This window comes from Fringilla coelebs (genome assembly GCF_963513975.1).
Source record: "Fringilla coelebs genome assembly, chromosome: 5".
Taxonomy (NCBI): domain Eukaryota; kingdom Metazoa; phylum Chordata; class Aves; order Passeriformes; family Fringillidae; genus Fringilla; species Fringilla coelebs.
In genome coordinates, this window is record NC_140033.1 from 50,735,978 (window position 1) to 50,757,162 (window position 21,185).

The window sequence follows — 21,185 nt, forward strand, 5'->3', positions numbered from 1 at the left end:
CACACACCTACTTAAGATCTGAGACTTTTTCTACTTTAGGGAAGCATGGAAAAACCCCTTTTAAATTCCTATTGACTTTCAGATTCCCAAAAGCCACTTCCTTGGACTGGAAACAGCTGGCTGAACCCTTGATTAATCATTGCAGCTAAGGAATCCCCCAGTAACTCACAAGTCCTTGTATGAGAGCAGCCTCTGCCATTATGCTCCCCCCAGAAAGGAAGCCATTCCCTTACCTGAATCCAGGGGTGTCTGTGAGGCAGAGGATTTAACCTGATGGGTGACTCTCCCTGTCCAGCGCCACCCCCAGCACCAGAATCCTCTGATCAGCAAACCCACACTTGCCTAGAGCTGGAGACAGAAGTATAAACCAACCCCAGGATTTTCTTGGCAAGTAAGTCTTCCAAATAACTACTACATCTTTTGTGAACCTCAAATGCCACTTTCAGAGAAGCTGACACCCCCTTTCAAGGAAAGTCTGTGCAATTGCACCAAATAGGAAGTCTGTACTTCCTATTTTAGCCCCCAAAGCATGCACTTAGATGGAACAGTTGGGTTAACTGGGAAGGGAGGGAAAGGAAGTTTGTCATTGCCAATCTATGTGTTAGCAATTACCAGATCACGAGACTTATATATTTTAGGAAAGATACAGGACTGACTGCGGAAGATGTAAGAGAGATGAATAAAGAAATTTTCTGGTTTCCACTCCAGTGCTGTTTCTTGCTTTGCTCTAGACTAGACTATCTTCATGGCAGGGATTCCTCTGGACTTTTGTTTGTACATCTGTACTGGGGGAGAGTGAACTACCTTTATCTCTGTAACTCTTTACTTTTAGTAATATTTCTAAGTTTTACCCATTTCAACAACAATTAATAACAAATTTTAAGTCCTATAGTACATAAAGGAAATAAAAGAAGACCGGTGAGAGTAGTTGATCTGAAGTTATCCTACATCCAAGGCAGCCTGATCTTTTAATCCAAGCATAAAACTTGGCCCAGTAGCCTTCAGAAATAAACCTTAGGAATGTTAGGCAGCCATAAGGGAGAGACATGCTCAGGTTTGTGTTCTCAGGGATAAACTATGGGGGGCTCATATATGTCCCCAGATACAGAATATAACTGGCAGAATCTGTCTGTCCTGCACTGCTACTCCTCCTCTCAATCCCCATGGTACTGACCAAAACCACAGGTAGCACAGTTATTCTCTCATCAGAACTGCATCAATAAACAAGCAAAAAAACCCCAAAAAACCCCTATCATGTGAATAAGGGAAACATGCAAAGCAAGACAAAGAATATGGAGAATATCTGGGGTAACTGTGTGTGAGAAGGTGTCCATATAAAACCTGCAGACAGTTAGGGGAGTATGTAACTTGTCTGGATGGGAAGAATTTATTTTGCATTGCAGTTTAAAGGCAGAGGGGGATCACCCTGCCCTGATTTTCAAAGGCCAGTGTGTTTATGTTCTTCTAGCACCCTTATAAAAGAGGACAATTGTTTCCCAGTAGACATCTTTCCTCCCTTTCCCTTCTCATTGAAAATGTTTCTCCATTTTGAGAGAGACATGCTGAGTTGCTGGTTACATCACAGGATCCAGCTGTCACTGAAAATCTCTGAGTGCCACTTGCTCTGTTGAACTCTAGGAACAAGTAACAAAGAATCCTGCACACCAGAAGCTTTGCAGTCCATACCTGCCATTAGGTTTCAAACTTAAAATTAATTTTCTTACGTATCACAGCATGTAATATCACTGACACAATCGTTGTTACTTCATCTCTTTTCTAAACTGCATTGCTACAATGCCTCTGAAGCAGGAAGTTACATTTTGTAATATTTTAGTAAAATATTGTCAAGAAGCCCACCCCCCCCAAAAAAACCACTTTTAAATAAAAATTGACAAACTATAATTTAACTTTATTTGTTGAAGACTCTGATACAGTAATTTCATGATAGTTCTACTTTGAAGCAGTGCCAGAAAGCAGAAGATAGAGAAGAAACTGCTGTTTGAGTAGGATATCCTACACATTCTCCCAGAACATGAAAATAAGTAGATTGTACAATTATATAAAGGTCTAAAAGGAACACCACAGGTGTTCTGGGTTTGATTCAAGAATTCAATATACTGGTCAGTGGAAATGAAGGAAGCTAAGATGGGCTGCAATTTCTTCACTGAAATCCAAAGAAGTTTTCTTGATGCTCCTAGAACAAACTCTGAACACCCAGTCAGACTCCAACATGAGTGAAATAATTACACAATGGCCCACAAACCTTCAGATCAGCAAATGAAGAGAAATTTATGGGAGTCTAGAGAAAAAACAAAAGCTTATGAAGACATTCTAGACAAATAACTAGCCTTGGGAGTGAGAACAGAAACTAGAGCAGGTCTAGGGGCTCAGGAGACCTCTATTGCAGGCTGACACTGACTTGCTTTGTAAACATGGCCTGTGATTTTATTTATCTAGTCCTCACTTTCTCTGGTCTCTATGTTGATGTCTGTATTGCAGATGTGTGCTAAAAAGCTGAAGAATTTAACTAAGTACAGATTTTACACTGAAAGGTAATATATCACTAAAAATTACTCATTTCAAGGACACTTCAAAGACAAGTTGAAGGAAACTGCTTGCAGAGAGGGATATCTATATAGCACTTACATTGCTCCTACTGTTTGAGTAGCACCTGTTCCTGGACTAGTGTTGTAGACACCCAAGTCATCTTTGTGAGTGATGTGCAATTTCCAAGGGAAAAAGTGCTTCTCAGAGGGACTTCTTCTGCTCTGAGACACCATGAGTTCAACATCCTGATCGGAGAGCAAGCGGATCAGATCACCGGCAGGGTCCCGGTAATTCAGAACAATGTCTTCTTGGTTAAACTCCTGCCTGGGAGAAAAGAAATGGATGGATCCCCAGAAGTCAAGGAATGCCTGGGAGGTGCTACATAATCAACAATATACTGACAATCTAATTAATTTTGATAAAAGCCACACAAAGCCTTGGGTGTCTTGGCTTTCTTGATACAGCTAGTACTAGAAATCATATAGCCACATTCATGCTGTGTTGTGTTTAAGCTAAGAAATCTACCAGAACCAAGAACCATTTCCAGTAACACCACATAAATGGCACAATTAATCTGTGTGTTTGATGGAATTACCATGCAAAAGAGCTGACTGTGGTTACCACCCACTTTTGCCTACTTATTTTTGCTCTTTCTGAGGAGCGTAAGAGTATTAGAACAGGTGTTCTATTACCAATATTTACTAATATTTAATGTTCTAAATTGTTGATGTTCAACACCAGATTAATCTGGTTTAACACTAGTTTAACAAGTGTTAGAAGGCCATGTCCTACATCCTGAAGAAATGTACTAGACAAAAGATGCTTTTATGGGAGTATGGCTCTTATCATAGTACAGGAAATGGAAATTTCTACCCATCACAACTGGGTCAGAAGTGTGTATCATTCCTTATTCACTGACAATCCCCAGAAGCACTAGTGTCTGCACAGATGGCCCTGGGCCAAGTCAAAGTGTAACTTCTTCAATGAACTTGAAAAGTATTTCATACACAAAACATGGTGACGACCAAGTAGAATGTGGAAAATCTCAAACCAAAATGAATTTGCCAAATGTTTGAGTATCAACTATACAACCAAGTGCTTGCATTGTACCTCATCAATTCCATTAGATCTTTGAATGATGGAATGCTGCTCAGATCCTCCTCCACTGAGATATCCCTGTATTTAGAACACATCTAATCATTACATACATCATTACAAGAGAATTGTTGATGTTTCTTCAGCAGCAAACTGGAAGACTATTTTGTTACTACCTGATGGTGCTCACAGTCTCATCATAGTAATAACAGCGAACTTTATTAACTGTGTCTTCCTGCTGTGGTAAATCTTTTATGATCTTCACAAAAGCACTTGGGAAAATCCCAGTGGCACCATCAGCAGTTCCCTGGAATGACGGGAAATGTTAGAATCAAGAAAACCATGCCATTTTGGCCACATGCAATAAGTTCTGGAATTCAATTAATGTACATAGAAAGAACAGTAAGAATTTTTCCACTATAATCAAGAAAAGAAATTCTATGGAAGTGACCTGATGGCATCCCTACAAAAAGCTTATACAATTACATAGTCAAATACCAGGCAGGGGAGTGAAACAGTGTGTAAAAAATGCAAGTCAGATGGTTAGCAAGGAAGGCTGTGGTGTTTGAGCAAGCAGAGATACCATATCAGCAAACACACAGTATGTTCCCCTCATCCCTTTTTTCAGAACACTGCTGCATTACCCAAGTTCTCTCTAATCAGGCTGACGTGTGTTGTGGTATGAAGCATGAAGCATACATCAACTCACCCTGAGGCCAGAAACCAATTAATCGCTGAAATGGAGTTTCCATCTCCTTTCTGTGGCCTTTCTGTGTTCTAATCACTTCCAAAGAATTTAAAAACATCCCAGCAGAAGCAAATGCGAATGAAAACTGAAGTATGGAGGGCAAAAAATTTGTAAGCTAAAAACCATCAAGGAACCAAACAGTTACTAATTTGGAATCAAGGATTCAGTCTTGACAGTAAGACCTGATTATGATACAGTTTCTCCTTGAAAGGAAGAGGCAGGTCACAAGGATCAGGAGAGCCCTTTCTACTCATATATTTCAAGGTATGCTAATAATTCAGTACTGCTATTGCAGTCTTACCTCCAACCAGTCTTTGTTTACTTTGCTGAGTAGATAGATCAAATCTCCCTTCTTGAATCTGAGTTCCAGTTTATTGGTTCCAGGAAAATCAAACAGTGCCTATGGAAAGTAATAATCTTGAAATTATTAATTCACAGAATTACAAAAGCAAATCTTTCTGTTGTGTTCTTGAGGAGAAAGCATAAAGCAGCAAGACTTGTCATCACATATGTATTTCTGGGATAAGGTCACATATATTTGACCATAGTCTGCAGTTCTCACAATCTCTTCTCCTACTCAGCACACACAAAACTGCTTTGAAGAAGCAGTGAAAGCACTAGGATAAACATAGTCGTGAGAGAGCTACATAAAAGGATTCTTAAAGTGGCAGAACACTGAACACCAGAGAAATCAATATACATAAGTTGAAAGCACTTAAGAGCAAGACAACAGAGCTGAAGCCAACTGACAGCTTGAAATCCTGAGAACTGAAAAAATACATTATTTCTTGTTGCAGCCTTACAGCTTTTAGATTTGCTGCAAAATATCGCAAAGAGCCTTTAAAAATTGCAGAAATGTTGTGTCTTAATTTAAGGGTAACTAACGTTGCTTTTACATCTAGCTTTCAGGTCTGGATGCTGAACTGGGAGATGTGGGAAAGCTTGGGAAACTGACGTGCTGTTGAAATGAACTTAGATGCCCTCTTCAAGGGAAAAAAAAAAAGGAGGCAAATACATATTTATCACCCTAACAAAAGGTTGGAGAGTTAAAGTGGCTGAGTTATCAAAAATGCACATCTTCCCCATTGTCCTTAGAGAACATGGTAGCCATTTAAATGGTCTTAGAGGAGCAAAAATGAAAAGGTGCTCTTTATTTTGTGTTGCAATTGCTCTTCTGGTCTTGTTAATGCCAAGAATTCTCTTAATAAAAAACAAAACAATCTACTGTTGTGCTAGTGGTTCAGATGTCTACTTATTAGCCCCTTCAAAAGCCTTTTTTCACCTGTTGAAAAGTTCTGGTAGGTATATTCAATACTAACAAATTAATAGATAAAACCCAAGAGACATGGCTGTTCCAAGACCTGTCATTCTCTGTATAAAGAACATAAGCAACAAACCTCAAAGCAGATGCATGGGGATTTTAATCTTATATGGCAAATCACATGTTTCAGGAAGCAAAACCCTGCTCAGACAAATATTGATTACAAAGCAGTCTCATGCACTTAATACTGAGAAAATATACCACAGAAGACAAGAGTATGGGCATTTATGTTACAGAAAATACTAAGATGCCTCACCTGCAAAGCTTTTAAACATATGCTGAAGTCACTGAAGCTGAAGCTTATGCCTGTTTTAGATTTAACTTATGGGTAGCACTATGCAAATGTGGACCATTTGGCAGTAAGTTGTACATGTCTCAGTTTTGAATCTCCTGTCATTCTGATTTCACCATGGACCTTCTTATTACTCAAGTGATGAGGAATAGGACAGCTCCTTCCATCCTTTGTTTCATTCCCTGTTGTTAAAATCAATTGTTTTTCTCTGTTTATTTCACTTTCTTCCCCCAAGCTCTAATTGAAAATGGCAACCTGATGGATGAGGTAGCACAGTAAACCAGAGTTTAATCTCCTGTCCTAAGACAGGTTGTGCAGAGTACTCACCTCAGCCCGCGGAGCTGCGGTGCGGTCAAAAACAGGCACTTGATCTGAAATGCTCTTGCTGCAAAGAAATGAGACAACAGGGAGGTAAACACCCTTCTAAGTCATTAAAAATGCTACACAATCAGTAGTGCAGTGTCTGTGCTTTTACTATTTAGGGGGATTGTAAGCCATAGATCACCGGAGAAACTGCATGAGAATCTGTGTGCAGCACTGAAGTAAATAAATATGGATGCAACAACACTGCCCTAATTCTCTCAGTTTCAGTGCAGAGCAGCAGCAATCTGACGGTGTCTGCTCCTGAGAACAGATGGAATTTTCAATACAGTCAGTATTCTGGACCTCTCTTCCACAGCACTGCTCAGTCCCCTACTCCGCCTTCTGGGCATCATTGTTTCTAGCATTTATGGCATTTAGTTCAAACTCTGCCATCATACACACATGCAGTTTTTGCACAGTTTGTGGTTGGTGAAAAGGAAGCGAGTCCTTCTCTGGAATGCTGAAAGAAGAATTAATAGAAGTATGACATCTACTTAGCAGTTCTCCAAAGGGGTGTCAATGCTGCTATGTAGGACAGGCCCCTGTTTAGACAAAGGATGGGAACAAATTAAGTATTCAGTTTCATTTAGTGTCTGAACCAGATCTCACTGAATTCAGTGCCAAAACTCACATGGACTTCAGTGGTGCAAGCCTATGTCCTTAAGCTTGGCCTGTATATTCTGCACATTGTAATAGAGATTACCATTAAAGAAATAAGGGCAGATAGAGCTGGACAGTATTTTTAAAAACCAAGGTATACTCTCATTTTGGAATTTTCTTTTAATGCAAGTACCACATCCATTTTAAAAGTCCAAAATTACTGAAAACAAGAAATGCTCTGTGTTCACTCCACCACAAAGACCCTCATACTAGGGATTCATGGATTCACTTGGAAAACACAGTGGTGATCCTCATCTGTCTCTCCCCCAATGCTGGACAGCATCTCTTACACCAAGCAGTGCTGAAAAAAACACGTCAATCACTTACACTCGGCGTGTCCGTGGGCGAAGCCGCCTCAGCCTGTGAGGCACCTGCTCACCATCAAAGGTTGAGTGGTAGAAGAACAGACGAACGTCCTCATCCATCAACACCCAAGCAGGGAGGCAGAGCAGGTTCTGTGCCAAGAGCAAGCAGGAAGCAGAGTGTAACAGTGGGAGAGACCAATTCTCTATTTATTTACATGTAACAAATATGCCTCTCTGACCTACAGGATCATGAAGGATATTCATTACTGCCAGAAATCTCCCTGCTCTCCTTTCTCACTCAGCAGGACACAGCTGAACAGCTGACAGTCTTTCCTCTTTATTCCTGGAGTTGGCCAATGTATTGCTTCACACTTTTTGTACCTGATTTACTGCAGGAGTAAATTGCTTTTTGTTTTCCTTTTCAGAACATGAATGACTGTGGAAAGAAGGCAGCCTTAAGGAGTGGAAGTCTTGGCCAGTGCTTCAGACTTTTACAGATTTGAAGTTCAGGTCTTCAGTTAACCTGCACGCAAAGAATATCTCTCCTTGATGTATGCTGCATCTTCTCTGTAATTCAGGTACTCTCAGAAGTTCACCTGTCCTGATTCTGGCTGTGAGAGAGTCAGTTTTCTTCTTAGTAGCTGCTACCGCGCTGTGTGTTGGATTTAGCATGAGAATGATGTCGATAACACACAGATGTTTTAGTTGTTTGTAACTACTGGCTTACTTAGTCTAAGCCAAGGGCTTTTCTGTTTCCCAAGTCCTGCCAGTGAGGAGCTGCACAAGAAGTCAGGAGGGAGCATGGCCAGGACAGCTGGTCCAAACTAGCCAAAGGGATATTCCATGCCATAGGACATCATGCCCAGTATGTAACCGGAGGGAGTTGCCCAGGAGCCAGTTCCACTGAGATCACTGCTCAGTGGACTGGCTGGGCAGCGGTCAGCAGGTGGTGAGCAATTGTATTGTGCATCATTTGTTTATTTTCTTCTTTAGTTTTATTTGTCTGTCTTTTTGATTACCTCCCTTCTAATTACAATTATTTATTTGTATTATATTTTACTTTATTTCAATTATTAAACCATTCTTATCTCAACCTGTGGGTTTTACCATTTCCCAATTATCCTCCCCATTCCATTAGGGAAGGAGGGAGCGAGCAAGAGGCTGTGGGGCAATTGATGGTGGGTGGGCCAAAGCACAACCCACCCACTATTCTCCTAATCCCTTGGATGCACACACCAACTCTGTATTCATGCAGCACCTGGAGATTCACCGTTTCCTCATACATCTTGGGGGGCTTTGGTAAAGATGTCTATCTGTATATGAAGACAGAGTGACCCTTTGTGAACTGCATACTCCAGCAGACCCAACAATCTTAACAATCTGGGGAAGAGGACTTCAGGTTGTACCACAGTGTGGGCACTGTGTATTCAGGAAAGCAGAACAGAAGGAAGCAGATACTTAGAGCCCCAACAGTACTGTCTGCCTTAGCTGATTTCAATGGCTAGGTATCTGCAATGGTCACTGCACGTTCTTTACTTTAAAATTTTTACCTTCATGTAGACATTTAGGATAGGAATCCTGTTCTCAGCAATTTCCTTCTTGGCACCAACAAAAACTTTTCCTAGAAAACATAAAACCTGTAACAGTTACTGAAGGAAAAAAAAATAAGAGACTATCAGAGAAATGAAGCAATCAAGAGGAAGTAGAAGCTCAAAAAAAATTTACATATTTTCTAAAGAATTTTAGGTTTCTAAATGAACTTTACTACAAGTGAAGGAGCTGCCAATGGAACATGACTTCTCTGGAATCCACAGCCAGGAATTAGTTCCTTGCCACAACTACTTCTCTCATTGCATTCCTCCTTAGGGCAGCCTGGAGCTGAGAAAGCTGCTAATTCTGCAAAGGTTTGGTACTGACAGCTTACCTGGCAGTACAGGGAGTGTGCAAGTAAAAGGGCTGTTATTGCTCTCTGGCCCATATCTCTCCTCTAGTTTGGTGTGCAGGGCATAGAACTCACGATAGCGCCGGAAAATCAGGTATCTGCCACCACCTTTAAGCTTTACTTCAATGACAAACATCTGAAACAGAGAAGAGGGATTCAGGCTGATGTTCATACTTATAAATACTCATCAAATGAATGTGAGGAATAAAATAGGAATAAAATAAGAACATATGATCAGTGCTCCATTAGCAGGAATATCCTCTCAGGAGAAGAGAGGAAAGCAAGACTTCAGTTAAGCATCTGTAAATTCAGGAACTAGGATATAACAAGGTATTTGTGTGGGTCCAGCTTGCATATGAAGCATGCCCCTGTGGCTGCTTTATATAATATAATCTTAAAAGGAAACATGAAATTACTAGATTCAACTTTATGCTTGCACACTTTGCCTCAGTGACAAGCAAAATACATTACAGAGAGAAATACAAATATTTTACAATAAGATGCCTTGGACATCTAAATCTAGAGACAGACATCTAAATGAATTGATATTCAGAATAGAAGGCATTCATACTTCTTTTTTGACTTTAAAGTACACAATTGCAGAAATTATTGTCTGACCTCCTTCAACCACTATTTTATTTCTCTTTTGACAAAATTGCTTTGCTCTAAAGGAACCCAAAATGTGACATGCACTGGCCTCTGAGTCACATTGCAGCCAGATCCTTCAGAAAACATAAAGACAGAGCAACCAAACCACTCTATTCCAGAAAAAAACCTGACTACTGCAGTGGGAAGGGTTTTATGAGCAATGTCTCCAGAAGTCAGACTTGAGATGGGCATATTCAAACCTTCAGAAAATCTTAGTGCCTTTCCCTAGTATTCCCTTCCTGTGTGGTCTTTCATGTCTTAATATGCTTCCTCCTGTGAAGATGGGAGCATCCTAACTTGCCAGTACCATGGAATAATAAGCAAGACGCTGCCTTTCTACCCTCTGAATTACTTTCCCACTATCTTCACCAATGGTACAGCACTCCAACAGGAAACAAGTCAGATATTAGGAAAAAATATTATTTTAGAGGATATCTCCCACATTTCATTCAGAAAATAAATTTTTAGATTGAATCTGAGATAACTGTACTCCATTGCAGAAAAATAAAGCACTGAGAAGTCTTCCACATGGAACTACTCACACCAAAAAGCAATTACACCAGACTAACTGCATTTTGCTTCCCCCAACCAAACAAGTCACGGGTGAAGGCACATAGAGGCAGGGTAAATCTCCCTTCTTACATAGTAATTAGTAAAGCCTTTCTTCTCTTCAATATCTGCAATATTAGCTGAAACAGGTACATCATCTGGAAGCTGGTCAAAATCACTGTGAAGCAAGAACAGAAGATTTAGGTTACTCATATTGGTAATAGGCTTTGAGGTGTCCTATACCACACAGAGCAAAGATAGGCTATATCACATTTTCTAGTATCAAAACCAAGATGTTAGAAACTCATGATGTCATTCTCTTCCTCTGGAGGTCTGATCTTGAGATGTCAAGTTTCAATAAATTCAGCACAGGTCAGTGACCATTGAGAAGATTCATTATGCCTGCAAAATCCCCCTCTCATTCCGAGTCTTGCTCAAGGAACAGGACTGCAAAACAAACACTTGAACCACTAAGCTTTTCCTGAGAAATGTGATCAGCTGTGGATGTATTCTTAATCCTTCTTAATCTAGGAGATTTACAAAAAGAACTCTGCATCAGTGGATCCCATTCTAAGGAGATCATTATACATCATGATTTATGCTGCTATTATTACTGCATTACTGTAGAGAATAGGAAACAGTTCTGAGAAAAGAGCTTGTTATGCAAGGTGCTGTAGAAACTGACAGCACAAAGCTAAATTCTAAAAACTTTATACTCTGTGCAAGATGCATAAAATGTACCAAATACATATAAGAAAAGAAATAACAGGACAAGCACAAACAGAAAAAGAAAAAAGAAACAAAAGCACAGTATTGTTCTATATCAAAAACTAGTGGTGCCTACATCAGCTAGCAAAATTTTGTAAAGTTTTCTTGTAAACATCACAATAAAGCAAACTCTTAAAGAGGCTTGGAAAAATAAGATTAGGCTATTAAATATTTGGAGAGAGACCTCCCAATCACAGCAGATAAGATTCATCACAGAATCACAGAATATTTGGAGTTGGAAGGGACCCACAAAGATCATCAAGTACAACTCTTAACAAATGGTCTGCACAGGGATCGAGCCTAGACCTTGGCATTTACCCCCCAGTCACAGCAGATAACCTGAAGCAAGCACAAAGACACTTGTTTGAAAATGTCAAAAGTGTGTGAAGGAACGCATGGTAGTAGGCAAGGTTAGAATAAGCTTTGCAGATCCTAGAAAGAATTGGATTTGGAGTGAGAAGGAAGAATCCCTGCGGGAACACCTAACGAGCAGCCATATGACCTCCCAGTCATGTTACTGGTCTACACTGCCCACACTACAAAAAAAGCATGGATTTGCAGGTGTTTTTTCCTCTATGACCTCCTCCTTGGTGCAACAGCTTTGACAAGCAGCAGACAAATTCACCTTTGCTTTAGTCTTATAACTCAGTGTTGTCAGAGGGGTATTTATATTAACATCATCGTAAAAAGCATCTAGAATGAGGAAAATAGGATAACAAATGAGATAAAGAGAGACTTTTAAAAGGATCATCTAAGAAATCCCAAGCTGACAAAATGTTAAATATTCTGATAATACAAAAAAAAAGTGGTAGTTGTCTCAGTTTATATTTCTAGGAGACTATCCCAACCAGACACTTCCACAAGGCGTAGCCCATTTGAAATGCTGAAGCAATGATGCAACATCTTGCAATAGTTTGCTGTACAAGGAAAATGCCATGAATCAGCACCACCCACATACTGTAAATACTACCCCTTACTGGGAAGAGGGATGTGGTTATGGAGACCAAGAGATATAATTAGTCATATCACAAACACTCATATCATAAACTACAGTAAAAGGGAAACTTGTTTTGCAGCTGTAAAGAGGACAATGACCCACTATGTCCTAGGTCGTGAATATTCCCCACAAAAAGAAGAAAGTCCACTCCAGCTTAAGAAATGGTCTGCTTGACCCTAAGCAGCCTAATAGTGTGGAAGTTACACCGTTCTAATAACAAGAAGTCTTTTAGAATCACCAAAGATGCTTGCATCCAAATTAACCAAACAGATCACAGGAGTTACATGAGGCTTGTGGGGAGGCAGGAGCAGGCTATATAACACATTACCTCTTTTCTCGCAGCTGTCGGGGAAGAGACATTGTTCTTCTTAAATCCAGATGACTAAGATCTATTCCTCTACTTCTTGGGCAGTTCCTGGTTTAATAGGATGAACACAAAGTCAAAGTAATTCTCCCTGCATGAAACAAGACTCCTTTGCAAGGCCTCAGAGACCTTTTTTTAACGTTTCAGTGTCAGACAATTTCTGCTGTACCTCCCCACCCCCATGAGTTTGAGGAAGTACCAGGGGAAAAACAGTAATAAAGAGAGACTGCTCTGTGATGTCTGTCATGTCTCAAAACTGCCACAATTGAGAAACTGAAAGCCCCAGAAAAAGCAGAAGCTATGAGCCACATATTCCATTGTCCACCCTCCACCAAAATATTTGCTTCTGTTGAAAGCAAGTATGAGTGGACTTAGCAAAGTCTGTTTTGCCTCGGCTAAAATGTCCCCATATATACCTCTGCATTAATATTTGTAAACTAGGATGGATACTTCTGATCCCTTCTTGAGTCTCTGTGATTCCCAAGGATCCTCCTTTTCACGGACCAAGAGCCAGGAGGTGGAGCTAAAGAATAAATTTTAAAATGGGAGCAGAATGTATCATCAGAAAAATCGGCCTTGTCAAACACCAGGGCATCGGGCACAGGAGATGAGATTTGAAGGATGGATCAATGAAAGTAAGACAGGAGTCCTTTAAAGGCCAGAGATTTTTTTGGCTTCATGCGCTCAAAGTAACCCACATTTGCCACATACAAAGACAAGGTAACGGCTTGCCCTGGCTTTTACTCAAACTGTAGTGACAAAGCATTTATATAACATCAGTTGACAATCTTTCAGGAAGAAAGTGATGAGGAAACCATGATTTCTTAACAATATGGCTAGGTTGTAACACAGCTTATCTGCCTCAGTCAAAAACTGTTATGTGCATCCTTGTCTCTCCATTTCAGTCTTTGACACTCTTCCATTTTTGTGTTCAATACATATTTGCCTCCTTCTCCTCCTTCCGCTGCCAAGAACAAAAATTCCCATCTGAATGGAGCAAAAATCAACCAGCATCCTTCAAAATAAAACTCTATTTACAACTGCAATCATCAGCCTTGAGAGTAACTGCATTGCATTGCATTTTAATGAAGTAAATCCTTTACCCAGCTCCTTTCCATGGATAACTCTAGGCACCATAATAGAATTTGAGAGGGTGTCTCTTGATCAGAAGGAACCAGGAGAACAAAATTCTGAACTGTATTTTCTGAGTGATCTGCTACTCTGCTCCATATCATAGCTTTGACAAGAAAATCATAGAAAGGGTATCCTAATTTTTTTCAAATGTCCTGACAGATAATCTAGATACAATGTAGGTACATCTTTTAATAGAAGATATTGCACAGTCCAAAAATACATGTTCATTGTTTATCTCGGGATGTGACTTCTTGAAAACAAGTTGACAGAAACTCTTAGACAAATTTTCTATGCAAAAGCTCTGCTGTGAAATAAGTAAAGCAAACTGAAAGCAGCTCAATTCCACTACTCCCCACTAGAGATTACAGCTAGTAATAATACTAACCTGACAGAATAATGCTAAACCTACTAAGAATGTTTATGATTCTGCAGTATTTTCTTGTTCTGAGCTCAGCCAGAAAAAAGCCTTGCTTTTCTGACAAAAAGCAGATTTCTACCTCAGACGAGTGGATAGCTGATTTGTTAGAGGGATCACCAAGGCTGTGAGACTAAGATTGGACACACTGCTTTGCCAAGTTCTTCTATGCCTAATCAGTCCCTCAACTACCGTGTTTTCTTTCCCTTTCTACTATTGGGCTACTATAGTAGAAATAACCATTTCTATTATTTGGGCTGAGAAAATAGGCTGTCTCTAATCAAATACACATCCTTTCTCTGTTCAAATAATTATTTCATGAGTGAAATAAATATCCATTACAAAACCGATATCTGAACAGTACCTATGTCAAGAGATATGCCTGCACTAGGAGAGTACCCAATTTCATCAGCTGACATGGCCAGCTCTCAGTTTTGAGAAAACCCATCCACACAGTATGGCTGCATGGTCATTGTGGTGCTATGCACCAACCCAAATACAGATGCAAGAGAAGAGAAAGCAGGAATTCATCCAAGTGCAAGGAATACAAAACTAAAATTGGTTCATTAAAGGAGACTACTAAGAGAATCCTCAGATGACTGAATCATGACCATATGCTGCCACCACTATATGCCTCTTCACAGTTCACAATCTACTCTATTATTTTGGACATGCCTGTGAGCTGTGAAACTGTGGCCTTCTGTCCAATGCACCTGTTGTTAGAAAACACATGTACAAGGATACACAGCACCCTGAAAATCTGTCAGTTTCAGCTAGAACCAAACAACCAAAGCAAGTGAGGAATTTTAATGAAAAATAGGAAGGTAGTCCCAAATCACTAGAGATACATGAACCAATAATAGAAGGCAAACCAAAAAATGTAGCAGAAATACTCAGCTGAATCAAGTTTGGGTGACAGTACTACATATCATGTCTGCTAGGGCAGCAGCAACTGTATCATTTTGCATGTCTCTATGGAATAATGGCTTCTCTCTGATGCACCTGATCTTACAAAAGTGCTTTGCAGTTATGCTCAATCACCAGTCATAGACTAAATCTTCAAAGTAATGGGAGAAAGTGAGCAAGAATAATATGGTTAAAAGATGTCTGATCTCATCACAGATTAATCTGCAAAGGAAATAACATTTAGCCATAACTGCAAGGAAGCTGAACATCAAATACAAACACATATGGCAGAGTTGGCTTGCAACATACTTTCATTCAACCCATTGTTTTCAAAGGATATGTGGAATATTTGTTTCTGTAGTATACACATCATTAGCAGTTGGATGCCTTGACTCCTGTGGTTGCTTGAGACTGAACTACAACTGTAATAACACTGATTTGGGAAGTGTTTGGGGATCTTTTCCATTTTCCTTTAATAATACTTGTACAGACCATCAGCTTTACAGAATGCTTTAATAGACTTTTACAATACTCATTTTCAAATACAGCTATGTATAAACTAGCAATTATTTTTATTATAGCACATGAATAATTAATTACAGTTGCAAAACTGCTGGACAAAAGTTACATTAGATAAGCTATTGATGTCTGTCTTGCAATCTCTGGAGTTCTTTTGCAGGTAGTGGTACAAAATCCTTAGGAGGCCGTGTGCACAATGGTAAGTAATAAGACTGGTTTTTTCCTATATGCTTTCCGGACAGTTGAACAAAAAAACATAAAAAAAAAAAAGCTGAAGTTGTCCTATCTTTATGAACTTGAAATCTTAAAAAAAAAAACCCAAAGAGGACATAAGTTGAGAGTTGAGCTAATTGGTTTTGTATTTTTAATTTGATAATGGCTCAATTCATAGTGTCTGAATGTATGGATATTCTCCCTGTCACGCATTATGATGGGATTTTAAAAGTCACAGGAGTATGGATTGATAGAATTTCGAAATGATCTTTGAATTAGATCTGGACAGTGTTTCCATGATTGCTTTTTTAGGGTGAAAAGTAGCTAGCAGGTATTTGCAGAAAAAGACTCTTTTCATGCCCTGCTGATATAAACACAGCTAAATAATCCATCTTGGACTGAAAAAATTTAAAGGTCAGCATCTACCACTGTTCCTGACAGTGAATTTAATGGTGTCAGTTCCAGAATAAATTATTACTCAACATGGAAGAGGTTTACAGAACCAAATCTTAAAGAAAGAGCAGCATTTTTTAAAATTACATTCTTCTCAGAAAATCAAACTAAATCACATCCTGGCTTTTTCACCTCTACTGCTTGAGCAAAGATAAGGATTTCAGAAAAAAAAAAAAAAAGAAAAAAAAAGTGAGGTTTTTCTTTTGGAAATATGCAACCAAGAGTACCATTTTGAGGTTTGACAGTTCATGATTCAATAGGCACATCTCACCAGATTTTCTAACGCAGAGCAGTATCACAAGCAGTACTATGATCTTCCTCTCAGTGGAAAACAATTCCTCTTTTAAAATAAACCTGCTTCCTTTTAAAAATATACAGGATTTCTTCCTGATAGAGTAAAATCATTAAGATTGGAAGAGTTAGAAGAAACTCCTTCATGATCAATGCACAGTTTGTTCATGCAGAGCTCATGTGGATATTTGATACCCAGGACTACACAAAGTGAGAAAAATGGAAGCTCAGAAACAACAAGAGAACATTTCTTCATCCAGATCACATAACACTTCCTGGATAAAAGAGGTAAATATGGAAGAAATAGGGCAGAGCTTGTCACTGCTATTGTGCATGACAGATGTGGGCTGGAGGTGGAGCCCTGTGCTCCAGTTAACTCCTCCAATGTCAAAATCTGGTAACTGGCCATTGCAGACAAAGCAGGAAAGTTCCATTCAAGCACTCCTGAAAGAGCTATGACTACAAGAGCTACCCCTCCAGAACATTAAAACCTACTTTTAGTGCACAGTAGCAGTGCACCTTTGCGGCAGGATGGTTTTTGTACATCTCCTAATCATTTTGAGAATCAAAAATTTTGTGTGAGTGATTGCTACTCAAGGCAAAGAAAATTCTGCTTCATCTATTTCACAAGTTCAAAAGACCTGTTAAAATTACTCAAAAAAATTTCACTGAACTTTTTTAAATGGCAAAACAGGGTTGAGATTTGCTAAAATTTGTGCGGTGATTTATTCAAATCAGCCTACACTGTTCCTAACAGTTTAATTTCCCTATCCATTTGAAGAAATCCTGTGACCAAATTTCTTTTACCTTATTTAGGAACTTTAGATAAGTGCCTGTAGTTAAGTGAAGTTTTCTGAAAAGTGAAGCAAGACAGGTACCACTGGTCAGTAAATAAGACCTCAAGTGGTCCAATTCTCCCTATGAAGGTTTTATCTGTCTCCTAGGAATATACATGAATTATGAAATGGCTATATTCCCAGTTTTGTCACCTCAGGTGTCTAAAGGTAAGGTAATAAATCTGTCCCTTGCTGTGGACCTAGTTATTACTGGTACAAAGGTACCTTCTCATTCGGGACTCAGCTATATTTGGATATGCACTTTTACACTGGTATAATTGTCTTTACCCTAGGGGAGTTGTACTACTTAAGATACACTGATATAATCAAAGAAGCACAATTTTCTGGTGCAGAAATATCCAGTCTGCTCCTTTTAGAGAGTTTATGACTCATTTTCTAACATTTCATAAATTGGGACAAGATTCCTTAATAAAATCAGGGGGCAAGGGGGCTAGAGATTAGGATAGGCAGGCAAGTGGCAAATAGAGAGGCAATAAATAGCAAAGTCTGGTGATTTAAAGTTCTGTTCTGTCTATTCCTCACAACATATACTTATGGCCTGCCTCACCTGCTGCCTCACCTACTGGCCTTTTATTACCCCAGCCTTCATTCCTTGAAAGATAAACTCATGGAATAAATGCACCAATTAACATTTTAATAAGCAATTCAATCCCCAGTCAGTGGCTGAACTGTCCATTTCAAGTGTGGAAGGCTGGAGTTTATGTCTCCCACACCTCAATAGGCAGAAGGCTGCCTTGTTATGTGAAACTGGGTCTGAACAAGAGACCTCTTAATTAACTGCCATAGCAAGTTCAGCCACTGCCTTGCTGTGTGTAATTCCTTCTGCCTTAGCTTTGCCATCTGTAAAATTGGGCTGACTAAGACTTTTCTCATGAGGGGGGAGGTGAGAAGGAAAAATGCTCAGTAGAGGTATAATTCTTGGGGAAAATTGTCACCCTGATTTTTTAAGATTTTCTAAGCGTTCTGATGTTTACATTCTTGTAACGAACTTTCTCACACACTTTCTGTAAATAATTCATTGTTTTGCATTCTTTTATGGAGGAAGAGAAATTTGATCGACTGTTGGTTTGTCCAGTGTCATTGGAGAGGTGGCACTGTCACTCTCCAATCCACTGTCACTTTTGGAAATCTATAAATGTTGGAGTCAGAAATTAAACGTTCCCTTTTTTCTTCACCTTGAGAACAGCAGTGTGCACTTGTGTTCTTTCGTGTCCTATAGTGACAGAAAATCAGGAAAAAAGTGACAAACTACAACCATTATCCTTTGCAACCCACCTGCGCTCAAAATCACCTGCAGTGCAAACAGAAGACAATATAAAAAGGTTGCTCTTTTAAAATGTGCCAGTAATGCTCTGATGCCAGGCCTTAGAACAGATTCCCAAACCCTCAGAAAAGACTGTAGTGGCTAAACTATCACATATGTTAAACAGCAGTAGCCAACAGGCCTGTCCTACTACAGAAAAGAACAAGGAAAGGAAATGAAGAATAACTTTCTGCCCAGAGTGCTATTTAATCTTGGAATGCATCATCATGCTTCTGGATTGCTTCAATAATCTGAGCCAAACAAAGGTACTGGAGAACTTTGAAGTTGTGATTTCAAGAAATCAGTATATGGTAATGGTAACAGCTTAGGAAATACTCTGTCTTCACACACTCTTGCTTTTTTCCTGCCTCACAGGATGGCACATCTGAGGCTATGCTGCAAAATACGTCAGCTAACTAAGCCAGCTGTAAAAACAGTTTTATAAGCCACAGATCAATTTCTCAGCCCAGCTCGCAGCACAGACATCAACATGATGAGGAGAATGAATGGGGAGGAATACATTAAACAAGCACTGCCTGATAACTTTGTCTTACAAAAGTATTCTGGTCTGACAACACAGTGAGTGCATGTGTGTACATGTACAGCCCCAAATAACTCATTTTGTCTCCTGGCAATCCATCTCCACATGCAGATACTAATGCAGCCTCTTTCACTCATATGCTTCAGGACAATCTAACAGTGGTGTGGCAAGAATTTTACCACTTCCATGATGTATGGAAGAAGCCAAAACACACCGCCAAACCACGACCTTTGCTGTAATAGTTTTTCTGAATGAGACAGCAGCTACTGAGGCAATATCTACAGAACACAGCTCTTGAGTAGCTTCTCCTCTCTCCTTTAGTGCCTTTGCCCTGTTTGCCACCACTTTATTCATTTGCCACCACTTTATTCATTTTTCCAGATTTCACTACAAACAACTTGTACAAGCTGTTGCACGATGTGAATGCAGTGCCATAACAGTGGGTTTCTCATCAGGAATCATAACACAGGTAGGTGGAAAAGAGGGCAGAAAACCGTATGGCAACAGCACTTTTTCATGATTGGAAAGTGTTTTCCTTGTGAAAAGGCAAAAAAGAAAACTTCAAAAAAAGGAAAGGGAGGAAGTGGGGGGGAGTAAAAATCAAACATGCCTGTGACTAAGACATACAATAAAATCTATTTACTACCCAAATAATTCTTAGTCCAAACAAGGTGGTTGTGACACTCTCAGATATGTCTGCTGAAAAACAGTAAAAGGTAGAGGGGGATTGATGTCCTGTTCCAGTTCTTTCTGTTCCACATCTCGCCTCTTGAGTTCTGCTGAATGTGACATTTTTCCCTGGCACCTAATACACAGAACTCTGCTGCTAATTTTGTGCACAGAGTTCTCATGCTGTGTAATTTGAGGCCAGAGACTCCTCCAACAGCCTGCCAGACGGAGTGCACACCCTTCAACACTGCTTCTGCTGCAGAGAAAGGGGGGATGGGACAAGGAAATGAGCCAAACAAGAAACAAGAAACAAGCTTCCAAACTTGTCCAAGGTGTTTAGCCAATTTTTGGCTCTTAGATTTACCAGGGATCTATCTCCAGCTCATCCTGTCCAGTTTGTCAGAAGATGTATCCAGTGAATTTGCCAGCAATTGCAAATACTCAGTCAAGTTAAGATGCACCCTTTTCCCTTTTTTTCCCATATTAGATTCAGTCTGGCTGCTCTAAAACTAAATCAGGCTGTTGGCCACAAGGGTCTTTTAGTACTGCCCTGATGAGATAATATAAAAACTGATTTCTGCAATATTATAATCAAGGATTTGAAAAAGAATCTGTTTTCTCTTTCTCCCCACCTTGGTTAACATCTCTGCATCTCACAGAGATAGTCTGTACTGCAATACATTCTGCTAAAATGAGAATGGTCAAGTAACCTTCAAAACATGGGCTGATGTTCTCAGTAGGGGATTGAACTGGATGTATTCCCATTAGCTAACCAGAAAAAACAGACTCCCCTCTTTGCCTCCAGTGCCTTTTAGTGGAATCATCACTTTCCACAGTATTGAATTAATCCATTTTCAATACTACTTACTTCTTGCTTGGTGCTGATATTGCCAGAAGGAGAACACCCCACACCACTCTACTCTCTCCACTCCAATCTTCTTTCTCTTGACTGTATCAAAAACAGACAGTGGGGGGACTGTAGGATTAAAAAAAAAATTTAAAAAAAGAACTTTCATAACAGAATTGGATCAGTAACTTCTTATACTGTAGACACTTTATGTCAGAACATAATAATCTGCACTGCCTAAAGATTTCTTTGGAAAGATTTCTTTGGATGGTACAGCATCATCCTCACTAATGCCTCTTCTCTGATAATTATTTTGACCAGCAGTTTTAAGCACAAGCCTAGTCAGAAAAAAAAAGGAAGGATCTCAGGCTCTGCTGTACAGTGAGTACTATGATAATCCACAGACCCATCTGAGACTAATTTAAATCTTTCTTTAGA

The 21,185-nt window shown here is 39.5% G+C and overlaps 1 protein-coding gene across 1 annotated transcript; it reads right to left on the reverse strand.

Annotated features, from left to right (window-relative positions):
* Positions 1-743: 743 nt before the first annotated feature.
* Positions 744-20,847, reverse strand: NCF4 (neutrophil cytosolic factor 4; the record flags this gene model as incomplete). Its single annotated transcript, XM_084205406.1, has 12 exons — positions 20,769-20,847; positions 12,564-12,650; positions 10,564-10,648; positions 9,256-9,409; positions 8,882-8,952; positions 7,354-7,481; positions 6,331-6,388; positions 4,692-4,790; positions 3,819-3,949; positions 3,658-3,723; positions 2,647-2,871; positions 744-780 (listed from the first exon to the last, which is right to left on the reverse strand). The coding sequence occupies exons 2-12, from the start codon at positions 12,593-12,595 to the stop codon at positions 744-746; spliced, it is 1,086 nt and encodes a 361-aa protein (XP_084061532.1). The 5' UTR covers positions 12,596-12,650; positions 20,769-20,847.
* Positions 20,848-21,185: the final 338 nt, after the last annotated feature.